General features: G+C 41.1%; 1 protein-coding gene across 2 annotated transcripts in view; it reads left to right on the plus strand.

Annotated features, from left to right (window-relative positions):
• Positions 1 to 26,180, plus strand: part of LOC124776223 (peroxisome assembly factor 2) — a 158,142-nt gene that overhangs the window by 104,671 nt on the left and 27,291 nt on the right. For both annotated transcript variants that reach the window (XM_047251080.1, XM_047251079.1), the window contains 2 exons: positions 10,869 to 10,977; positions 24,779 to 24,895. In XM_047251080.1, coding sequence (XP_047107036.1) covers positions 10,869 to 10,977; positions 24,779 to 24,895 — 226 coding nt within the window. The remainder of the gene's footprint in view (positions 1 to 10,868; positions 10,978 to 24,778; positions 24,896 to 26,180) is intronic.

Below are 26,180 nucleotides of genomic sequence, written 5' to 3' on the forward strand. Positions count from 1 at the left end.
AAATACTTTTCACTACTGGTGATACTTGTGGTCATTGAAGTCTGATGTGTCAGTTTCTTGATTAAGAGATACAATGCCCTAGCCTTGCGCATCACTGACATCATCACACCAAGTGTCATAATTAGTTTTTTGCCTCTTGAATTCTCTTCTCCTTCCCTCTCTGGTACCTGCTTTTTGATTTCACTTTGTGGCATTCTCCTGCAAAGATCTCTAGCAGCTGACCACACTACTTCTTTCTTTTCTGGAGAGGGAAGCGTTTCTGATGTTTCAGAAGGGAGTAGTGAGGAACATACACTCCTGGAAATTGAAATAAGAACACCGTGAATTCATTGTCCCAGGAAGGGGAAACTTTATTGACACATTCCTGGGGTCAGATACATCACATGATCACACTGACAGAACCACAGGCACATAGACACAGGCAACAGAGCATGCACAATGTCGGCACTAGTACAGTGTATATCCACCTTTCGCAGCAATGCAGGCTGCTATTCTCCCATGGAGACGATCGTAGAGATGCTGGATGTAGTCCTGTGGAACGGCTTGCCATGCCATTTCCACCTGGCGCCTCAGTTGGACCAGCGTTCGTGCTGGACGTGCAGACCGCGTGAGACGACGCTTCATCCAGTCCTAAACATGCTCAATGGGGGACAGATCCGGAGATCTTGCTGGCCAAGGTAGTTGACTTACACCTTCTAGAGCACGTTGGGTGGCACGGGATACATGCGGACGTGCATTGTCCTGTTGGAACAGCAAGTTCCCTTGCCGGTCTAGGAATGGTAGAACGATGGGTTCGATGACGGTTTGGATGTACCGTGCACTATTCAGTGTCCCCTCGACGATCACCAGTGGTGTACGGCCAGTGTAGGAGATCGCTCCCCATACCATGATGCCGGGTGTTGGCCCTGTGTGCCTCGGTCGTATGCAGTCCTGATTGTGGCGCTCACCTGCACGGCACCAAACACGCATACGACCATCATTGGCACCAAGGCAGAAGCGACTCTCATCGCTGAAGACGACACGTCTCCATTCGTCCCTCCATTCACGCCTGTCGCGACACCACTGGAGGCGGGCTGCACGATGTTGGGGCGTGAGCGGAAGACGGCCTAACGGTGTGCGGGACCGTAGCCTAGCTTCATGGAGACAGTTGCGAATGGTCCTCGCCGATACCCCAGGAGCAACAGTGTCCCTAATTTGCTGGGAAGTGGCAGTGCGGTCCCCTACGGCACTGCGTAGGATCCTACGGTCTTGGCGTGCATCCGTGCGTCGCTGCGGTTCGGTCCCAGGTCGACGGGCACGTGCACCTTCCGCCGACCACTGGCGACAACATCGATGTACTGTGGAGACCTCACGCCCCACGTGTTGAGCAATTCGGCGGTACGTCCACCCGGCCTCCCGCATGCCCACTATACGCCCTCGCTCAAAGTCCGTCAACTGCACATACGGTTCACGTCCACACTGTCGCGGCATGCTACCAGTGTTAAAGACCGCGATGGAGCTCCGTATGCCACGGCAAACTGGCTGACATTGACGGCGGTGGTGCACAAATGCTGCGCAGCTAGCGCCATTCGACGGCCAACACTGCGGTTCCTGGTGTGTCCGCTGTGCCATGCGTGTGATCATTGCTTGTACAGCCCTCTCGCAGTGTCCGGAGCAAGTATGGTGGGTCTGACACACCGGTGTCAATGTGTTCTTTTTTCCATTTCCAGGAGTGTAGTTATAGTGTGATTCATTCCAAGATTAAACTCCTGATGCATGTAGTGCGAAGCTCTCATTGTCAGTTTTTTTGTTGTTTCAAACTCATCCACACTACTGACAATTGTAGGCCACAATGTTGGGAAGACAGGTGTACTTCAAACTTTGTATACATTTAGTAAGCCATCAAAACAACGTAATGTACAAGTAGTAAGGTGCACTACTCTGGCAATTCCAACAAAATAGCAAGAGAAAGCTTCTGCATCTATAATGCAACTGATGTATCTGTCTGAAGATGCCTGTTCTAGGGAGTCATTGTGGTCAAGCGGTTAACGTTAGTGCCTGGCATGCTTGCTGGGATGAGGTGAATATTCGAGTCCCACTACCACTTACTTTTTTTAATCTTTATTTTTTTCATTGATGGTCATTTTATTTAATTTATGTGACATTTGAGAGGCAATATAATGAAAAACACACATGCATTTTCATGAAGTTTTAGTGAATTTCATATGTTATTTGACTATTTACTATTTGTAATTAAATTTTGAAGGATGAGGGACAGGCTTGGAAAACGCAAGTCAGATCTCGATAAATAATGGTATGAATGACATTATTTGTAATCAGTAATATAGCAAGTCACAATGTGCCAGACTACAGGTGTAATCTACAATTACTCAGGTGTGCTCTCAACATTACACATTGCAGGATGATATTTTTCATACGGCCATGAAAAACATAAATTGTAACTTCGTGCAAATACTTCACGCAAATACACATGGTTTTTTTCATTATATTATCTCTCAGTTGTCATATAAATTAAATAATATGACCAGTAATGAAAAAATCAGTGTCTGTTCAGTCAATCTGCAACTGTTTTCTGCCAATCAGTAACGTATATCAAATATATGACAAAGACTGTTGCCAGTGCATGGGCAAGACATACTATACTGCCTTTCATACCCTTTTAAGGCACTCATAATGTTAGACCCCTGATCCATCACCCACACTAGCTTTGAAAAGTCTTTTTTAGCTATCCCCAGAAGGGAAAAGGAAAGAAGCATCTCCTGTAAAAAATGTTTCTCCTTTCTTGGGTTCATGTGGAAACTTTTGAGTAAGAAGTACTACATACTGCACAGTGGCTTTCTTGAAATGATTATGCATGTCCGGTAGCACACATACAAAACTGCAAAGAGGCTGAAGGGTTCAGAATTATTGTCAGTAAATTCATAGGCAAATGCAAGTCTGTAATGATATGCCACGAGATCATGGGAAGAAGGAAAAAACACCCAGATAAAATGTAAGGCAGTGTTTATATTTATTATTCATGCCTGTTTCACCTATTCTTAAAATGCTCTTCTTCTGTTAGTGCATACCTGTATTTGCAGAATTTGGAGTCAATGCACTTAATAAAACTCCTGTTGTCCGATAATGGCTTGTATGATTTTATCTGCATACATTTCCCACATGGAACAGACCCAGTGATAATAGTATTCTGTTGATTTTTCAGTATGTAAAAATTGTCCTAAATTTTGCTTTCTGCTGTTGGACTTGGGTTTTTGAGAACTGGAAACTCTCCCTCCTTAATCTGCTTCATTGAATATTCCACTTGCAAATTGGATAATGTAGCCATTGATTCTTAGTGGGGTCAAAGATCAAAAATACTAGCTCATGTCAAATAATCAAGGAAACTCTGAACGCTACCAAACAATGTAAGATTTGTCAATTGCTGAATCAGCTTGAAACACGTTGTAAAGGCACCTTTGTGTGATAGTGGACACTGTAGAGCCTTTGTCCACTACAGACCTGCAGATATGTGAGATACCCAAATGGCCAAGCAGCATGCACACTTGTTGTTCCACACACAGGGGCCAAAGTAACAGCTGCCATTTTGAAACTTCCTGGCAGATTAAAACTGTGTGCCCGACCGAGACTCGAACTCGGGACCTTTGCCTTTCGTGGGCAAGTGCTCTACCAACTGAGCTACCGAAGCATGACTCACGCCCGGTACTCACAGCTTTACTTCTGCCAGTACCTAGTCTCCTACCTTCCAAACTTTACAGAAGCTCTTCTGCGAAGAGCTTCTGTAAAGTTTGGAAGGTAGGAGACTAGGTACTGGCAGAAGTAAAGCTGTGAGTACCGGGCGTGAGTCGTGCTTCGGTAGCTCAGCTGGTAGAGCACTTGCCCGCGAAAGGCAAAGGTCCCGAGTTCGAGTCTCGGTCGGGCACACAGTTTTAATCTGCCAGGAAGTTTCATATCAGCGCACACTCCGCTGCAGAGTGAAAATCTCATTCTGGAAGCTGCCATTTTGACTACCACAGGCAGCTGATCATAAACACTCAATCCTCCATATACCTAAGAGATCCAACTTCACTGCACAGACACCTGTAAGCAGGGTGCACAGCTGCAACACAACATAACACCTGATGTGGCGAGTATGTCAGATATAATTATTAATATGACATATTTGGAATTTCTACAAGTTGCAGACCACCAATTGTACAAGACATTTTTAATAGTCTACTACATGCAGATGATCAAACAGTAATTCAAGAAAATGAATATAATCATCAAATTTGTTGGCTTTTAAATATAACATGAACATCTCCACTAATAAACAACAAAGGTTTTGGCATTCCAGAGAAAATCACCTATAAGATCTGCTATGCCTGCCAGAAGAGATGGTACTCTGCCATACACACAGAAAGTGCCACATGACAAGGGCAGACACCAGTATGGTGCATCATAGTTATGGTCTGACACCATAGTGGGTGCACAGAACGTGGACTGTATCATGATTCTGTCTGATACCACTCGTCTGCCAGTCTCAATGCACAGCTCCTCTCAACCAATGCCTCTATGTAGAAGTATATGGCGAGTGTTGCAGTGTGCCTGTGTCAACAGTGCCAGCAGAGGCTGATGGGACAGTCAACTATTTTAATCAGTCATCATCCTCTGGATACAGGAACTAGACCAGTAGCTTGGTCATGTTGATCAGAACAGGAGAAAGCATTGAACCCATGAAGGTGTGGTTGGGGGGTAGGGGGGGGGGGAGGAGGAGGAGGAGGAGGAGGAGATGACTGTGAACTCTTCCTCATGCTACCTCTGTCAGTTTAGAAGATTTTCCCCCACTTAAGCAAATGTCTAATATCATGTACTATTTCTGAAACCTTGCCTAACATATGGAATTCCTCATAATGGAAGTATCTTTGCCTACCACCAGTCATTTTTTCATGAAGACTTTCATCTTTTATTAAGTCCTTAATCTTAATTACACTTGTCCTAAATAACAACTATATTCAAGCAAAGATCTTACTTAACTGCCTTTACCCTTTTGCAGAATCTTTCTACTGTGTGAGGGAAATTTCCTGCCCCTCATCTGAGACTGGATCCCTTGTCCTTCAACAGCTCAAACAACATACTGAAGAACATTTGTGGAAGCTTTATAGGCTTCTTCCTTTTGGAAAAAAGAATGATAGCTCAGTGGCTAGTGAAAATTTCTGTGTTTTGTGTGTCTATACACCACACGTCATTCAGCTGTTGCTCAGGGGTCATCTGTCCTCACTTTTGTTTACTGTTTTACTTATTTCTTGTGATATACTCATTAAACACATTTTATCTCCCAATAAATTTGAATATTGACATTTTTGTGTTCTTATTAGTGCTTGTTTTTGTATGTTTTTTTTAATCTCCAGTGACGTGTAATATTTTCTTCAAATATAAATGGAAAATCTCACCAGGTTAGTTCAGTTACCTAGTGGAAAGTGTGTTCTTCATCCATGCACAATGGCTCCTTTTATGTGGATATGAGAGAGGTATGTTGTATGTATATCAGTCGAGTGTAGGTGCATATGAGGGACGCATACATGGTGTAGTGTTATGTTTATTTTGGCGGCTGCTGCTGCTGATGGTGGTGGTGGTGGTAGGGTGAGATTGAGACCTGGTCTGGCACATAGCCTACTTGTCTTTAATAGTACCAAGGGGGCAGCCAAGCTCCACGTCCTTGTTTGATGGTCAGATCACCATCAACAGTGTCATATGCCCTCACTTCATGAGGCGCTGCAGATAAGTTTGCAGTTAAGTCCAGGATATTCATGTAAAAACAGGTGATCAGTAACTTAGGCCACCACATCTCCTTCACTTTCTGGCCAAATAATGGCAGTGAAAATTGTATCCACCACCAGCCTTCAAACCAACTACCTCAGAGTCAAGCACAACACCACATGCATGCATTAGTGACTTCCGCTATGAAGGCAGGTTTTTTCCTCGAATGTTGTGTACTTATTAATTAGAGAATTAATTAAACACAAATATTCTTCTCGTAATTTTAGTGTGCTGAATATATCAATCTCATTTTTAAATCAATATTATGAAAAGGGAAGTTGCCACTCACAATATAGCGAGGACGCTGAGTCGTAGATAGGCACAACAAAAAGACTGTCACAAATAAAGCATTTGGGCCAGTAAGGCCTTCATCAAAAATATACAAAACACACACACACACACACACACACACACACACACACACACACACACGAGCAGTCTCAGCCAACTGAAGGCACCCTGAGTGCATTTGTGTGTGTGTGTGTGTGTGTGTGTGTGTGTGTGTGTGTGTGTCGTCTGTTTTTGATGAAGGCCTTACTGGCTGAAAGCTTTATTTGTGACAGTCTTTTTGTTGTGCCTATCTGCGACTCCCCCCCCCCATGAACCATGGACCTTGCCGTTGGTGGGGAGGCTTGCATGCCTCAACGATACAGATAGCCGTACCGTAGGTGCAACCGCAACGGAGGGGTATCTGTTGAGAGGCCAGACAAACGTGTGGTTCCTGAAGAGGGGCAGCAGCCTTTTCAGTAGTTGCAGGGGCAACAGTCTGAATGATTGACTGATCTGGCTTTGTAACATTAACCAAAATGGCCTTGCTGTTCTGGTACTGTGAACGGCTGAAAGCAAGGGGAAACTACAGCCATTATTTTTCCCGAGGGCATGCAGCTTTACTGTATGATTAAATGATGATGGCGTCCTCTTGGGTAAAATATTCCGGAGGTAAAATAGTCCCCCATTCGGATCTCTGGGCGGGGACTACTCAAGAGGACGTTGTTATCAGGAGAAAGAAAACTGGCATTCTACAGATCGGCGTGTGGAATGTCAGATCCCTTAATCGGGCAGGTAGGTTAGAAAATTTAAAAAGGGAAATGGATAGGTTAAAGTTAGATATAGTGGGAATTAGTGAAGTTCGGTGGCAGGAGGAACAGGACTTCTGGTCAGGTGAGTACAGGGTTATAAATACAAAATCAAATAGGGGTAATGCAGGAGTAGGTTTAATAATGAATAAAAAAATAGGTGTACGGGTAAGCTACTACAAACAGCATAGTGAACGCATTATTGTGGCCAAGATAGATACGAAGCCCACACCTACTACAGTAGTACAAGTTTATATGCCAACTAGCTCTGCAGATGACGAAGAAATTGATGAAATGTATGATGAGATAAAAGAAATTATTCAGGTAGTGAAGGGAGATGAAAATTTAATAGTCATGGGTGACTGGAATTCATCAGTAGGAAAAGGGAGAGAAGGAAACATAGTAGGTGAATATGGATTGGGGCTAAGAAATGAAAGAGGAAGCCGCCTGGTAGAATTTTGCACAGAACATAACTTAATCATAGCTAATACTTGGTTTAAGAATCATAAAAGAAGGCTGTATACATGGAAGAACCCCGGAGATAGTAAAAGGTATCAGATAGATTATATAATGGTAAGACAGAGATTTAGGAACCAGGTTTTAAATTGTAAGACATTTCCAGGGGCAGATGTGGACTCTGACCACAATCTATTGGTTATGAACTGTAGATTAAAACTGAAGAAACTGCAAAAAGGTGGGAATTTAAGGAGATGGGACCCGGATAAACTGAAAGAACCAGAGATTGTACAGGGTCTCAGGGAGAGCATAAGGGAACAATTGACAGGAATGGGGGAAAGAAGTACAGTAGAAGGAGAATGGGTAGCTGTGAGGGGTGAAGTAGTGAAGGCAGCAGAGGATCAAATAGGTAAAAAGACGAGGGCTAGTAGAACTCCTTGGGTAACAAAAGAAATATCGAATTTAATTGGTGAAAGGAGAAAATATAAAAATGCAATAAATGAAGCAGGCAAAAAAGAATACAAACGTCTCAAAAATGAGATCGACAGGAAGTGCAAAATGGCTAAGCAGGGATGGCTAGAGGACAAATGTAAGGATGTAGAGGCTTATCTCACTAGGGGTAAGATAGATACTGCCTACAGGAAAATTAAAGAGACCTTTGGAGAAAGGAGAACCACTTGCATGAATATCAAGAGCTTTGGTGGAAACCCAATTCTAAGCAAAGAAGGGAAAGCAGAAAGGTGGAAGGAGTCTATAGAGGGCCTATACAAGGGCGATGTAATTGAGGACAATATTATGGAAATGGAAGAGGATGTAGATGAAGGTGAAATGGGAGATATAATATTGCGTGAAGAGTTTGACAGAGCACTGAAAGACCTGAGTCGAAACAAGGCCCCCGGAGTAGACAACATTCCATTAAAACTACTGACAACCTTGGGAGAGCCAGTCCTGACAAAACTCTGCCATCTGGTGAGCAAGATCTATGAGACAGGCGAAATACCCTCAGACTTCAAGAAGAATATAATAATTCCAATCCCAAAGAAAGCAGGTGTTGACAGATGTCAAAATTACCGAACTATCAGTTTAATAAGTCACAGCTGCAAAATACTAACGCGAATTATTTACAGACGAATGGAAAAACTGATAGAAGCTGACCTCGGGGAAGATCAGTTTGGATTCCTTAGAAATGTTGGAACACATGAGGCAATACTGACCCTACGACTTATCTTAGAAGAAAGATTAAGGAAAGGCAAACCTACGTTTCTAGCATTTGTAGACTTAGAGAAAGCTTTTGACAATGTTGACTGGAATACTCTCTTTCAAATTCTAAAGGTGGCAGGGATAAAATACAGAGAGTGAAAGGCTATTTACAATTTGTACAGAAACCAGATGGCAGTTATATGATTCGAGGGGTATGAAAGGGAAGCAGTGGTTGGGAAGGGAGTGAGACAGGGTTGTAGCCTATCCCCGATGTTATTCAATCTGTATATTGAGCAAGCAATAAAGGAAACAAAAGAAAAATTCGGAGTAGGTATTAAAATCCATGGAGAAGAAATAAAAACTTTGAGGTTCGCCGATGACATTGTAATTCTGTCAGAGACAGCAAAGGACTTGGAAGAGCAGTTGAACGGAATGGACAGTGTCTTGAAAGGAGGATATAAGATGAACATCAACAAAAGCAAAACAAGGATAATGGAATGTAGTCGAATTAAGTCGGGTGATGCTGAGGGAATTAGATTAGGAAATGAGACACTTAAAGTAGTAAAGGAGTTTTGCTATTTGGGGTGCAAAATAACTGATGATGGTCGAAGTAGAGAGGATATAAAATGTAGACTGGCAATGGCAAGGAAAGCGTTTCTTAAGAAGATAAACTTGTTAACATCGAGTATTGATTTAAGGGTCAGGAAGTCATTTCTGAAAGTATTTGTATGGAGTGTAGCCATGTATGGAAGTGAAACGTGGACGATAAACAGCTTAGACAAGAAGAGAATAGATGCTTTCGAAATGTGGTGCTACAGAAGACTGCTGAAGATTAGATGGGTTGATCACATAACTAATGAGGAGGTATTGAATAGAATTGGGGAGAAGAGGAGCTTGTGACACAACTTGACTAGAAGAAGGGATCGGTTGGTAGGACATGTTCTGAGGCATCAAGGGATCACCAATTTAGTATTGGAGGGCAGCGTGGAGGGTAAAAATCGTAGAGGGAGACCAAGAGATGAATACACTACGCAGATTCAGAAGGATGTAGGATGCAGTAAGTACTGGGAGATGAAGAAGCTTGCACAGGATAGGGTAGCATGGAGAGCTGCATCAAACCAGTCTCAGGACTGAAGACCACAACATCAACAACAACATGTGCGACTCAACATCTTCGCAATATGAGGAGTGGCATCTTTCCTTTTTGTAATATTGTTACATTCCATTCTGGATTTTCATTGTTTGATTTGTAAATCAGAGTACTACTGTAGCAAAATCAGGAGAATATAGAGATATACACAAACAAATCTTTATAATGAAAGACCTTGACATTTTATGCTGCTGGGTAGATATGCAATTGACAGAGACCCTCCCCAAGATGTGATCCTCACTATGAACAGCTCTGTGTTGCATGGCACATGTGTGCCAGTGACAGGGCATACCTATCTTGACATGTTGGTGAACTATGCAGTTACCCAGATGCCTCTCGATGTCATTTTCCAGAAGGATGGTGCCCCACCTCACTATCATGGGGATGGTACCCCCATTGCTCCATGAGGCATTTCCTGAGCATTGGATCAGAAGGAAAAGTGCCTATGCCTGGCCCTCTCAGGCCCCCTCAGTCTTCCTTGGCTTATCAAGGCTGTTGTGTACAGAATAAGGGTTCAAGGTCTGGAAGATGAGACACAACAGATTTTTGTTGCAGTAGAGACCATAACACCTGTCATACTTATGAACATGTGGCAAGAAGCAGAGTACTGTTATGGTATCTGTAGCTACAAGTGATGCCCACATTAAATTGTTCTAATATGCATAAAAATGTTTGTGCTCCTGTGTACAATATTTGACAAATAGAATTATCAACCTTAATAAGTATTGAATATAATAGAGGGAAACATTCCACGTGGGAAAAATATATCTAAAAACAAATATGATGTGACTTACCAAAAGAAAGCGCTGGCAGGTCGATAGACACACAAACATACACACAAAATTCAAGCTTTTGCAACCAACGGTTGCTTCGTCAGGAAAGAGGGAAGGAGAGGGAAAGACGAAAGGATGTGGGTTTTAAGGGAGAGGGTAAGGAGTCATTCCTTCTTTCCTGACGAAGCAACTGTTGGTTGCGAAAGCTTGAATTTTGTGTGTATGTTTGTGTTTGTTTGTGTGTCTATCGACCTGCCAGTGCTTTCTTTTGGTAAGTCACATCATCTTTGTTTTTAGATATATTAATAAGTACTGAAATATAAACAAATGTATTTGTATACCTCTAGCCCGGACACCCAGTGTTTTGACTTTCTGTAGCACATGTTTGGTTTTCAATGTGTGTAATAACTGTTTCAGTGTTTGAGAGAGCCCGAAGTGCTGCACCATGCATCATTTTCTTTGATGAGCTTGATTCATTAGCACCCAGCCGTGGTAGAAGTGGTGACTCTGGTGGTGTCATGGACAGGTAGGTCTCATCTGTTACAATTTCTCACTACATCTGTGATTTTCCACACTGTACTCTCTACCATAACTGGAAAAAAAGGAACAGAAAAAACTAAAAGATGTGTGTTTAGGAAACAGAAAAACTAATTGACAACATCATTCAGGATTGTGTGTGTGAATGTTTTTGCACCATTTCATTGCAATAAAATCTTCAGCTGTTTCTTGGTATATAAGATCTGTGCGTGAGTGTGACTTTTCAAAAAGACTACTCTCTGTTTCCTCCTTGTGACAAAGTGCCCGTTTATCAGAGTGGATTTTACAATGGCTACTCCACAACAGTTTAACAGCAGACAGCAGACTACCCAATTGTTTAGATAGCTAGCAACTTTCATCTACTGTTCACCATTGCCCTACACAGTGCAGTCCTCTACCTGTCCCCTCTTATTGCTTCAAAGGCTGGTTGCCAAGTTGTGCTAAGGTTTTGTCAGCACTTGTATCTCGATTGCCTCCTTAATAATGCTCCCCCAGAAACTATTAGCTAATCAGAAGACATGTTCTTTCTCATCAACCTGTGCTCAGCCAGTGCAGATTTATTTAACTTCGTCAGTCTTACATTGAGTATACATTTTGTGCACATAGTGACAGCACTTTGTTTGTTTGTAAGATTTTCATGTTTGCACAGAATGTGACAGGCCTGAGGTGTACTAAGTCTGGGGTTATTTTTCATGCTGCTTGAAGATTCTGTAGTTTCGTAGGACTCAAAATATGGGCGTCATACATTTCATAGACAGAACTGAGATAAGAACTGAGCTGTGTCTAAGAAAGGTATTAGCTCATGTTTTGACCACCTGCAAAAGTAAGAAACCCAGTCAGTGTGAAAGTTAACCTCAGACTTCGTACACCGGGGGCCTATCATATTCAGTGTTAAGTGTGGAAAATATTACATTGGTACTGTTTCCTCGTACTTTGTATGGAACATATAGGCAGTGTAAGGCTTAGAGAGGAAAAGAAATTTGCAGTCACTGGGAACAGTTTAAAAGAAAATCACATGCTCAATTTCAAAAAGGTATCTGTCATCTGCTCAGCTAATGGTTTCTGGGACAGTGTTATTAAAGAGGTAATTGAGATATGAGTGTTGAATTTTGCTAACTGAGATAAGGTTTCTTTCCTCAGCACAGTTTGGTGACCAGACTTTGAGACAACAAGATGGTAGAGACAACAGTATGCATTGCATAGGGCAATGGCAGGTGGCAGACACGAGTTGCAAGCTTTGTAAACAATTGGCTAGGCTACTGTTAAACTTATGCGAAGTGGCCATTGTGAGATTTAAATGCCCACTGCCATTATGTACATAAGGAAACCAACTGTGATACACCAGCATTTCACCAGAGGATGAAAGTGCAGAGTAGCCTTTCAGAAACTTCACCCTCACACTGCAATCTTATGTGGAAAGAGACATGGGAAGATTGTATTACATCATTCATGGTTGTCTGCCAACGGAGATATAAGAGGATAGGCTGAAATGGGTAAACATGGGAGTCAGACAGCTCAGTTCTGGAAGAAAAGACAATGACCACTTTAAAGCTAAGGGAAGGAGAAACTGGAGAGGGAGGGGTGGAGAAGAATATAAGCAAAAATGCCAGAAGAAATAAATGAAGAAAGAAACAAAGGTAAAAGTGAATGCTAGAATGGGGGGGGGGGGGAGGGGGGAACAGTTGATCAGACAAATTTGAGGTTCCAGCATGAGAAAAAGTGAATGTTAGAGTGTTCATGAAACTAGGAACATATGCATGCAACCCTGAAATGAGAGTGCCCACAGCATACTCATCACGAAGTTGTAGAAGACAGGACAATGGTTGAGCACTGAGAATGTTGAAATAAACTTCCTTGTTCATGTTCATGGTAACTTGAATGGATGGGCCCAAGTCACTGTACAAACAATTGTCCCAAAATATCATGGAACAATCTGCAGTCTAAACTACACACTCCATACACTGCTGGTTAAATGCGTCATCGGGATGTTGGTTCAGTCAGTGCTTCACATTATTTGAAAAGGGACAAATTTGTGAATCGTTATACCACACCACACCACACCACACACCTCCAGCCAGTCAGTTTCTGTCTGGTTTCTGAGTTGTTTGGCCCACAGAGGACATTCAAAATTATGTGCTGCTATGAGCAGTGGCATTTTGTGAATTACTAGACTCCAAATAGTTACTTGACTCCAAAGCTCTATTGCACACCTTTGCACAATTCTGTTTGAAACTGGTTGGCATGGAACTACGTTCATTGACAGCAGCTATTGCAGCTCGGTTTGAAACTGATTATCATTGGCAAGGCATGATACTCATCTCTGTTCCCAATGAGTAAATATATTTTTACAACCATTGCTCTTATGCTGTGTTACACGTCTGTGAGTGGTACGCATTTCCTTTTAGTAGACACATTGCACAGTCCCAACAAATTGGGCAACTTCATTCATGGTATTCATGAGCATGTCCAAATGAGATAGCTCGTTTTTGCCTTTTTGTTATGTCTACGTGTCAACACATCTCACTGCACTGAGTCCATACAACTGTCTGGCATGTACTATTTCACTGCTGTGATGGGTGTCAGTGATGGAGGGGTCATATTAGTACCCGACAAAATGACTGTTGTGCTCTTCAAAGTTAGTAACTAATATTTTGTCTAGTGAGCTTATGAAATCACAGGAGAGTTGAAGCTTGTTGTGAAACACTGGTACATTCCAGAGAGAAATTTCTCACCTATTGTATATGAAACCTTTGCTAAATGAAGATTACGCCTGCAATTAAACAACTGGTAGTTTCTGCTGCTTTGTGTTTTGCGTTATCACTATTACTAAAAACCTGAGTAGCAATTACAACTTTACAAATCACATTCCCATTTCAGAGTAATCCCAGGCTGACAAAATAAGTGGGAGTGTCATATAAAGAGACTGGGGAGATGCCTAGACAATGTTTTACATTGGAAGCAGTATGAAGTACTAGTGTGAGAAAAAGACTGGAAAGTAAGTGGTTGTATGAAGAACTGTTGTAGCCTACAAAACATTAAATATAATTTTGGTGTGCAGAAGGAAAATTGATAATATCATAAATGAAACATAGTTGCGACTTTGATATAGAAAGAACAGCGGACAGGGGAGGGGGAGGGGGAGTGTACAAGTTGGGGGAAAACTGTTTAACTATGTAAGATTTCAGTGGAAGGAAGTGGTGACTCATTATGGTGATTTGAGATTGATAGAGCAATTATGCAAGGACAGTTTTGAGTTCAAACATTTAAGTATTTGGAAATTAAATTTTAATTTCATCTGGTATCCAATATCTGTGAAACAGGTAAGTAGAAGTTGTGGAATGATTAAAATAAACACTCCCTGTGTAGTGAATCAAGCCACAGCTCTCTGCTGATATACATCTATATAGGATTAAGTTAATTGTTTATCTTTTTCTGTGTTTTCTTCGTAGATTTATTTATTAAATTTCGTGCTTGTCTTTATGTTTTAAGAGGTTCAGTCTCGCATTTTTGTAAGGGTCTGTAGTGCAGTAGTTGCTCACTGAACAGCCAGCTATATAGCTCATTAATGCATCAGATCCATTGGTGACACATCAAGAAGGTAGCAAGTTTCATATCTAGGATTCTGTCAGCATTTATAGTTCACTTCTTCAGTTAGTCTTACTAGGATGGTTAGGATGTGTGCATGGTGTGTGCAGGTTCAGAAACAGCTGAATGCACTTTTGGCTATGGTCAGTTACCTTCAGGCTGCTGCCTTGTGGTGAGCGGTGGCAGAAAATGTGGTGCGTCACATGTTTTGCCCACAGGCTCTGCTTCTAAGGCACTTCCTATTGTACCTGACGTGTTGAATCCGCCCTCACCAAAGGGTGAGTGGTGGGTGGTAACACGTTTGCGTCACTTGAGGCGGAGAGACAATGTGGAGACTGGCTGCCTGGGCTCGCCCATTCACCCTGTGATTGAACATGTGGCCACTCCTTCAGAAGTGTCTGAGCAGGCACATGAGGTAGGGGGGGGGGGGGGGGGGAGGGGGGTTACTAGTTATCGGGGGTTCCAGCATTAGGCACATTATGGAGCCCCTTAGTCGGATAACATTCAGCGCTGGAAAGAAAGGCAACATGCGCTCAGAATATCTGCTGGGGGGCCCTCATCTGAGATGTGGAGGTGGCATTGTCTGTGACTATTGAGCGTGCAGGGTGCAGTCATCTGCAAGTTGTGGCTTACATCAGTACCAGTGACTCCTATCACTTGGGTTCTGGGGCCATCATCAGTTCATACAGGTATCTGGTGGAGGTCATGAGGACTGCTGAGCATGCACATGAAGTGCAAGTAGAACTCGCAATTTGCACCAGTGTGCGATCTCAACCTCGTCAACTGTCAACTCTGTGACGGACTTGGGTGCAAATTTCTTGACTTGCGTTATCATGTGGGGATCTGTAGGACACCCCTTGACAGGTCAGGGGTACCCTACACAGAGGAAGCACTACTTGGGTAGCAGAGAACTTGTGGAGTGCACATGAGGTCTTTTAGCCTAGGCAGTAGTTTGAGATCTTCTGATGAATACTCGCCATTCGATGTACAGCAAGGGAAGCCAGACGGGATTCAGAGTAAAGGCACTTTGACTGTCAAAATTGTATTAGTAAACTGTCAAAGTATTCGTAATGAAATCCCTGAATTTACTGCCCTTCAGGAAAGTTCTCACACTGAAATTATTCTTGGGGCCGAGAGCTGGCTGAAACCCGAAGTGGAAAGCTCTGAGATATTTAGCAAATCATGGAATGTATATCGGAAAGACAGATTGGAGGCCGTAGGAGGCAGAGTGTTCATTCAAGTCCACAAAAATATTGTCTGTATTGAGGTTGAAGTTAGTGTGTTGATGAAGTTATCTGGCCATGTATAATAGGTGTAGGTGAAACAAAGTTAATTCTTGGATGTTTTTGCCAGCCAGCCAATTCTGCTGTAACAGCTCTAGAGTCATTCAAATAAAGTCCACAGTCAGTAGTGCATAAATACCTATATCGTGCGATGCTAGTTGGAGGTGACTTTACCTCCAGAGTGTAGACTGGGATGTCTAAGGGTTCATTGCAGGGCATACAGACAGACAGTCATGTAAAATACTTTTGAATACATTTTCTGAAAACTGTTTTGAGCAGCTAGCTCAGGAGCTCACACAGAAATAGGTTGGACCATATCGAAAATGTCAGTATAGAAATGGGGATTAGTGATTATGGTGTCATTATAGCAACTATGTTTACAAAAGTTAATAAATCAATCAAGAAGGCTAGGTGAATGTTTCTGCTAGATAGAGCTTATAAGCAGTAGTTAGCATCTAACTTGGAGAGTAAGTTGACATCACTTGGTTCCAGTAAGATGGACGTAGAGTAATTAATGGCAGAGTTTAAGCAGATTGCAAATTGTGGTCTGGAGACTTATGTGCCTAGTAATTGGATAAAGGATGGGAAAGACCCACTATGGCTTAAGAACGAAATTCAGAAGATGCTAAGGAAGCAGAGGGTGCTGCACTCTTGGTTCAAAAGAGAACACGCAAATGATGACAAGCAAAGGTTAGTAGTAAATTTCACGTTCAAGAAATTGTTCACACAGGAGAATCATAAAGACATACTGTCATTTGACCATCGGACAGACTCCTGTATGGACAACATACTAAAAAGCAGCCTGGCATAGAGAAACAACTGTAAGATTTGAAAGCAAATATATCACCAGGTCCAGATTAATCACAGTTCGGTTTTACAGAGAGGTAAAAAAGTGCAGGTGACTTCAGAATATCAGGAATTACAGACCAATATTCCTAACTTCGGTTTACTGCAGAAGCCTTGTATGTATTCTCAGTTTGACTGTAATAAACTTTCCTAAGACTGAGAAGCTTATGTCCAGGAATCAGCATGGTTTTAGAAAGCATCACTCATGCAAAACTCAACTTGCCCATTTCTCACCTGATATGCTGAGAACCATGACTGAAGGGCAACTGGCAAATGCTATATTTGTATACTTCCAGAAGGCGTTTGACATGGTGCTCCATTGCAGGTGGTTAATGAAGGTATGAGCATATGGAATAAGTTCACAGATGTATGAATGGCTCGAAGACTACTTAAGTTAAAAAAACCACCATCTTGTCATCAACAGTAAGTGTTCATGTGAGACAAGGGTGTTGTCAGGAGTGTCCCAGTGTGATAGGACTGCTGTTGTTCTCTATATACATAAATGATTTGGCAGACAATGTGGGCAGAAATCTGCAGTTGTTTGCTGATGATGCTGTGGTGTATGGTAAGGTGTCTAAGTTGAGCGATGGTTGAATGATACAAGACAACTTAGACAAAATTTCTAGTTTGTGTGATGAATGGCAGCTAGCTCTAAATTCATAAAATGTAAGTTAATGAATATGAGTAGGAAGAACAAACCAGTAGTGTTCAGATACAGTATTACTAGTGTTCTGCTTGACACCGTCAAGTCGTTTAAACATCTGGGTGTAACGCTGCAAAGCAATATGTGGTAGAACGATCATATGAGAACTGTGGCAGGGAAGGTGAATGGTTGACTTCAGTTTATTGGGAGAATTTTAGGAAAGAGTGGTTCATCTGTAAAGGAGACCACATATATAACACTGGCGTGATCTGTTCTTGAGTACTGCGTAAGTGTTTGGGATCCGTACCTGATTGGATTGAAGGAGTACATTGAAGCAGTTCAGAGGCAGGCTGTTAAACTTATTACCAGTTGGTTCAAACAAGACGTAAGTGTTACGGAGATGCTTTGGGAACTCAAATAGGAATTGCTGGAGGTAAGGCAATATTATCATCAAGAAACCCCATTGGGAATTGGTATTTGAAACTGACTGCCGAACGATTCTACTGCCACCAACATATATTGCACGTAAGGACCATGAAGATAAGATATGAGATATTAGGGCTCATACGGAGCCACAAGAACAGTCGTTTTTTCCTCACTCTGTTTGCGACTGGAACAGGAAAGTAAATTAGTAGTAGCTGTACAGGGTATCCTCCGCCACACACCATATGGTGGCTTCAAGAGTGTATTTGTATGTGCAGAAGTAGATGTACGAGGGTTATTCCAAAAATAAGGTCCGATTGATTGCCAAATTGAAACCACAGTGAACATCAGAAATGTTTTACTTGTAACAATTAGCTACACCTTTCAGCTACTTCTCTACGTAGTCGCCGTTCTGACTTAGACTTTTGTCATAGCGTTGTACCAACTTTTCAATAGCCTCATCATAGAAGGCAGCCGCCAGTGCTTTCCGCCAATTCTCCACGCTGGCCTACACCTCGTTGTCTGTGTCAAAATGTTGTCGTCAAAGACAGCGGTTCATGTGACCAGAGATGAAACTCAGGGGGAGACAATTGCGGACTGTATTGTGGGTAATCTAACATTTCCATTTGAAAACGATGCAGGAGCATCTTCATTGCCCCTGCAGAATGCGGCTGAGAATTGTCGTGAAGACGAAACAGCACGACAGTTATGTAATGTTGGCTGCATAGCTTCAGGCGAAATTTCTCACCAGGCCCTCGTACTTGGCGGCAGACACTATTTTCTAGACATCTTTACGCACTCACTGCGAGCTCAGAAATGAGAAGAGCGACGTGATGCTAACTGGGGTTATACTAGAGACACTACCCAACACATCTGTGCAAAGCTTTATCGGATTTTCATAGTCGTTTCCATTTCGCGACCGATCGGACCTTACTTTTGGAATAACCCTCGTAGTTATAGTAGACACACTGAGCAGTGGATAGACACAGAAACAAAACACTGGAAAATAGTAGCTGACTTCCATTTCGGATCTGACAGCAATTTGCATCTTACTTAATTGGTTCCTTAGTTTTATTATGAACCTACTGTCTGCCTTTTTCTATGGCCAGTACAGATTTTTTAAATGTAGCTTTGTAGCATTTTACATATGTAAATAAACATAATTCTTGTTAAATTTTAGTGCATTGTACAATTGTTGTTTTCTCAAGCTAGAGATTTTTATCCTTGGAAGAATCTGTCCCAGAAGATCTATTCCTTTCATCAACTGTTCACTGTACAATATTCTATTTTATATAACACTTTTATTTATATAAAATGATTTTTTTGCAGGCTTATTTTATAAGTGGTTGTGTTTTGCACACATGGGATACTGTTTTATTAACTAGATTTTTCAGTGACAAAATTTCCATTTTCAATATTTTTTTTTTTACTTTTCAGTATTTTCTTTACAATTTATTGAAGTCACTAGTTTGGCTGTTAAACTTGTAAAAGAATTGGGCACAACTATGAAGAATTGTCATTTATAAATTTTAGATGTAGTTTTCCATTTGTGTGTGTGTGTGTGTGTGTGTGTGTGTGTGTGTGTGTGTGTGTGTGTGACCAGCAGCTACATTTCAAACACAAAGTACTTTATGATATGTTTTTTACATTATGTTCACAATGAACTGTTTAACTTGCCATTTTTGAAAAGAGCAATGTGTTGATGACATGTCAACGCTGTACTGGAGTACTGCTCAACTGCGATAAAGATTTATATGCTGCATATTCAGGATGCACTGTGCCGCATGCAGGAAAGATGAATGATATCTCACCCGGTTAGATTTCTGTGTGTATGAGGATTCACGTAATGCATCAGTAATATTGTGTTGGAGAGGATGCATTATTGTATACTGCACTACCTTTCTGTTATTGGGAAGTGTTATAACTTGTCAGAGAGTAAATAATTACAAATAAAGACAAACATATGGTACTGGGGAAAACTGTCTGTAAGGCAGACTCCCAAATAGGTAAAGCATTTCAGTGTGATGTACGACTTTCTCTTCTGTAGAATAGCCTTATCATGGATTAGCACTGGCAACAAATCCAATTTGATCCTTCATTTTAACTTGATGCATCTTTTGGTGGACACAGAGGCTGTGTCATTTACTTTTGATCACATACTTCTTTTGGTGAACACTGAGATAAGTGTAGTGAACATGTCAAATTTCATACAGTATTAGGGCTTCTTCCCACAATGGTAGGATGGAAGTAACATGTGTTTAAGCAGCAGGTTTAACTATCTTTATGTTTTTTTGATTCCTCACTCTCTACTTTTAGTGAGTAGAAAAATACAGAAAACATACGCTTTAAGAAGATTGCATATTTGTTCATTGTAATACAGCTGTTATTGCTACTATCCTAAATCCTTAACCTTTGTACCTATTATTGTGTTAGATTTTCTGTGACTATTACATTCATCTGAAAGTTCTCAATTATTTGAAATATATATAAAAGGAATATTAGAGTTTAATCTTACATTGACTCTACGACTTATCTTAGAGAATAGATTAAGGAAAGGCAAGCCTACATTTCTAGCCTAGACCCTACGACTTATCTTAGAAAATTGATTAAGGAAAGGCAAGCCTACGTTTCTATCATTTGTAGACTTAGAGAAAGCTTTTGACAATGTTGATTGGAATACTCTCTTTCATATTCTGAAGGTGGCGGGGTTAAAATACAGGGAATGAAAGGCTATTTACAATTTGTACAGAAACCAGATGGCAGTTATATGATTCGAGGGACATGAAAGGGAAGCAGTGGTCGGGAAGGTTGTGAGACAGGGTTGTAGCCTATCCCCAATGTTATGTAATCTGCATATTGAGCAAGCAGTAAAGGAAACAAAGGAAAAATTCAGAGTAGGAATTAAAATCCATGGAGAAGAAATAAAAACTTTGAGGTTCACCGATAAATTTGTAATTCTGTCAGAGACAGCAAAGGACCTGGAAGAGAAGCTGAATGAAATGAACAGTGTCCTGAAAGGAGGATATAAGATGAACATCAACAAAAGCAAAACAAGGCTAATGGAATGTAGTCGAATTAAATCGGGTGATGCTGGGGGAATTAGATTAGAAAATGAGGCGCTTAAAGTAGTAAATGAGATTTGCTATTTGGGGAGCAAAATAACTCACAGTGGCCGAAGTAGAGAGGATATAAAATGTAGACTGGCAATGGCAAGGAAAGCGTTTCTGAAGAAGAGAAATTTTTTAACATCGAGTATAGATTTAAGTGTCAGGAAGTCGTTTCTGAAAGTATTTGTATGGGGTGTCCATGTATTGAAGTGAAACATGGATGATAAATAGTTTGGAAAAGAAGAGAACAGAAGCTTTTGAAATGTAGTGCTACAAAAGAATGCTGAAGATTAGTGGGTAGATCACATAACTAATGAGGAGGTATTGAATAGAATTGGAGAGAAGACAAATTTGTGGCAGAACTTGACTAGAAGAAGGGATCAGTTGGTACTATTCTGAGGCATCAAGGGATAGCCAATTCAGTATTGGAGGGCAGCATGGAGGGTAAAAATCATAGAGGGAGACCAAGAGATGAATACACTTAACAGAGGTTGCAGTAGGTACTGGGAGATGAAGAAGCTTGCAGAGGATAGACTTGCATGGAGAGCTGCATCAAACCAGTCTCTGGACTGAAGACCACAACAACAATATTATTTTGTGCATAAGTTGATAGTATTTTTCCATAAATTTAATGAACACAACAGATACACTAACAGAGACATTAGTCAATAATAACATATTCTCCTACACTGTTTACAGCAGTCTGCCAACAATGGGGTAAAACTTTTCAATTCTTTGAATGTAGAAATTACATGGTTTTGAGGCAAAGAGCTCATCAAGCCATGTTTGAAGCACATTTTTTTATCTGGAAAGGAAGCTCCTTTAAGGTTGTTGGATAGAGAGTGGAAAAAGTGAAAACCTGAGGGTGTAAGATCAGGTGAATAAGCTGACTCCCTAACCCAAGTCCTGTATCTTGCTTTTTGTCGGCCTAGCAGAATGTGGACAGGCATTATCATGGTATAACAGCACTTCACGCAGTCTTCCTGATCGTTGTTCTGGGATTGCGTGTGCAAAACATGTCAGTGGTTGACAATAAATGTCAGCAGTGATGGTTACACTGCGGGGAAGCAATTATAATGCAACAGACAATCTCTGTTCCACCAAATACATAACTCTGTCTTTTATGGATTCATGTAAGTCTTTGTACGGGGATTGCTGCTTTGTTTGGGCTCTACCAATCCTTTCTTTTCCATATGCTTTATGTTATCATAAAGACACCATTTCTTATCACCAGTAACGAAACAGGATAGGAGTGGTTGATGTTGTTCATGAGACAGTTGCAATCAGAGATGCCCATACGGCCACTGGCAAATTTTTTGAGATTTTGGCTTAGAGCATGCGGTACACATGCACCTGATTTTATGAGCCTTCCCCATTGCATTCAAATGTTGCAAGTGGTGGAATGATCACTGTTCATCACATTTGCCAGTTCTCTAGCATGCTGATGTGGATCATTGTGGATTAATGCATTTAAACTATCCTCATCAGACCCCAAAGATCATCCTGAATGTGAAGAGTCACTATGTCAAAATGAGCCTCCTTAAAATGAGAAAACCATTTTCTTGCCATTCTCTGTCCAACAGTAGTATCCCCATACAAGACATAAATGTTTCTGGTTGCCTCCATTGCTGTCACCCCTCTATTGAACTCTTAATAAAAGAATGTGTCGGAAAGTTCTGATTTCTCCACTTTGCAGTTCATGTTGTAATGTCCACAGCTCCACTTACTATCTCTAAATAACAAAATTACAATATTTAAACTCCAATAGTAACAGTGAGCTATAGATAACAAATGACAGTTGATAAATAAACACATAGTGACTAGAATAACAACATGTAAAGCAAAATTACTACAAATTTATGCATCAACCTAATATTCTAATGGTGCTATTACAGACAGTGTACTGGCTTGCTTGAAGAATAGGGGAAGGCATCCAAGCATCATGTCCAGACATATATTTAAACCCTGCTCCTTTTGAAAGCAATTCCATTGTGTTGACCAATTCACCGCCTTCCTCAGGGAAATGTTTATAAAGCAGTAACCCAGCCCCCAATCCCAGTTCCTTAAGGAATTGAACTCCCATGTATAAAACAACTTCAAACATCTGATTACTTTACAAATGAGTTAATGTGTTAAATATTTGACATTAAGCAATACAAACAACATGGTTGAAGATACAAAGTCCTAATTATGTTAGTTTTTTTGGTACTAATGAAAAAGTCGCAACTAACACTGGTAAATCAAGTTCAGAAAATGTTTGAAATTATTTTCAAGTTTATTGCAAGGCACTACCTGCTCTCATTGTCAAGCACTGGATGACTATCATCCGGGTAATTTGCACTATGTTTTAAGAAAAGCTAGCTTTTGATGCATCTCAATGCTTTGTTGTTGTAGTTTTCAGTCCAGAGCCTGGTTTGATGCAGCTCTCCATGCTACTTAATCCTGTGCAAGCTTCTTCATCTCCAAGTAACTACTACAACCTACATCCTTCTGAATCTGCTTGTATCATCATATCGTCTCCTGAATCATGTGTGTGTGTGTGTGTGTGTGTGTGTGTGTGTGTGTGTGTGTTTTAAGCAGTCACCCACCAATGGGGATGAATGTGCAGGTCCATTATCATGATGCAAGAGCCATGAATTGTCTCGCCCACATTTCAGGCCATTTCCTTCTCACTTTTCTCACAGGCTTTCCAACACCTCCCGATAGTACAACCAGTTAACATTTTGTCCCTGTGGCACAAACTCATGTTGAACTAATCCTTTTATTGATGTTCCTGACATGAGCGTCGGAAGTAGATGTTGAAGGGCATTTTGAATGAGGTACATCTTTAACTTCTGTCCGGCCATTTGTAAACTGTATGAACCATTTGTAACACCAAGTATGGCTTAAGCACTCATCACCGTAGGCTTCCTCATTTGGTGTGTCTCTGTAAAGGTTTTCTTGATCATCATGCAAAATTTAATGTAGACCCATTAATCCTGTAACTCTGCCATCTCAAAACTGTGCAGCACAATGTTCTGTTCAACACAGCACTGAGCAATAACTAACGGATGTACAACAATGAAACTTCCAACAGCTACACAACAAATACAAGCGTGTGCAGGGATGCCAACTGTATTTCACCCCGACACACTGTTGGTGTGAAATTGTGAATGTTCCACAATTTTTGAACAAGCCTCGTACAGTTAGTAGAAAAGAAGTAATAAAATAAAACATCACACTTCATGCTGAAGTTTTATTGCAGGAACAATGAGACTGTAGTGAGCAATGAGCCTATTCCCTTTCATTATTTTGTGAAGGAGTGTTAGAGAGAAAAAGTTTTGAAGAGGTTTGAAGTATGTATAAAGTTTGTTGGAAGTTGGTAAGTGATCTCACTCTCAAATTCTGAATGAATATAATCTGGGTAATTTGCACACCTTGAGCTAATACTGCTTCAAAGCAGATACACAGTTGCTAACTTTGGAACAAATCTGCTTGGATAATATGGTCACCACCACATCCATGTCAGTTACATCTGCATAGAGAAAAATTGTAACAACATATTGAATATGGTCGCTACAGAGCCTTAACATCCTTTTAGCATGTGGCAGCCCAATAGCATTGCTCATAAAGTCAATGTCTCCCTCTTTCTTTGATAAAGTAATTATTGTGCCAAATGTGTTCTTAGAGATTGTGTTTGTGCTGCTATTTTTAAGATTTAAGTGCAGACCTGAGAACAATATCAACACCAGTACCATATTATTCTTGCATTAAAGAAAGTGATATAGTCAATGCTGTAGCTTATCTACATTTAAATTACTTGGAATTTTTTTTTATCAGATTTACAGAGACAAATTTATCAGATTTACAGAGACAAGGAAGTTTCCACTAAAACTGATTGGATAAGTTTGTCAATTGTTGCAGGGTAGTTTCACAACTTTTGGCAGAAATGGATGGTGTACAAAAGTCAACTCAGATATTTCTCATTGGAGCAACAAATAGACCTGACCTGATTGATGCTGCTCTCTTGAGACCAGGAAGGTAAGGAAAGTGGATAGAAGAATCTAAACTCTCAAGAAAACAAGTATGTTGCTGTCAGTTATGAGATCTTGTTATTACAGTGTGTATTTCTTTAGAATAAATTATTTTATTTCACTCATTATTTCTATAGAACTCTGCAGCTGTTTAAAATGATGGTACTGTTATTTTGAATTTCATCATTTGTTGTTATTAGGACAATGCCAGCTCAGTAGTTTGTTTAAATTGTGGGTTTAAAGGAATGCTTTTGTGAAAAGGTGGAAATTTCACATGGTTTTCTTATGATTTTTCTAAAAGGCCTAACTCAATAACAGTGCCTCAAATCAGTACCTTCAACTTTTGGTGATCAGTCACCCTTCAGGGAAGACTATTTGCAACTGGTTTTCAAAATTTCCTCATGGTTGTGCTTCAGTAAATTATGAATTTTGTGTAGATTGACTAAAATCACGCATTGTTTCAAATAACGTCAGTACTGAAACTTCCTGGCAGATTAAAACTGTGTGCCGGACCGAGACTCGAACTCGGGATCCTTGCCTTTCGCGGGCAAGTGCTCTATCAACTGAGCTATCCAAGCATGACTCACGCCCCGTCCTCACAGCTTTACTTCTGCCAGTACCTTGCCTGCTACCTTCCAAACTTTACAGATGCTCTGCTGCGAACCTTGCAGAACTAGCACTCCTGAAAGAAAGGATATTGCAGAGACATGGCTTAGCCACATCCTGGGGGATGTTTTTAGAATGAGATTTTCACTCTGCAGCGGAGTGTGCGCTGATATGAAACTTCCTGGCAGATTAAAACTGTGTGTCGGACCGAGACTCGAACTCGGGTCCTTTGCCTTTCGCGGGCAAGTGCTCTACCAACTGAGCTACCCAAGAACGACTCACACCCTGTCCTCACAGCTTTATTTCTGCCAGTACCTCGCCTCCTACCTTCCAAACTTTACAGAAGCTCTTCTGCAAACCTTGCAGAACCAGCACTCCTGAAAGAAAGGATATTGCGGAGACATGGTTTAGCCATAGCCCGGGGGATGTTTCTAGAATGAGATTTTCGCTCTGCAGCTGAGTTAGAGCTCTTGCCCGCGAAAGGCAAAGGTCCCGAGTTCGAGTCTCGGTCCGGCACACAGTTTTAATCTGCCAGGAAGCTTCATATCAGCGCACACTCCGCTACAGAGTGAAAATCTCATTCTAGAAACATCCCCCAGGCTGTGGCTAAGCCATGTCTCCGCAATATCCTTTCTTTCAGGAGTGCTAGTTCGGCAAGGTTTGCAGAAGAGCTTCTGTAAAGTTTG

Source organism: Schistocerca piceifrons, chromosome 2 (genome assembly GCF_021461385.2).
Source record: "Schistocerca piceifrons isolate TAMUIC-IGC-003096 chromosome 2, iqSchPice1.1, whole genome shotgun sequence".
Lineage (NCBI taxonomy): Eukaryota > Metazoa > Arthropoda > Insecta > Orthoptera > Acrididae > Schistocerca > Schistocerca piceifrons.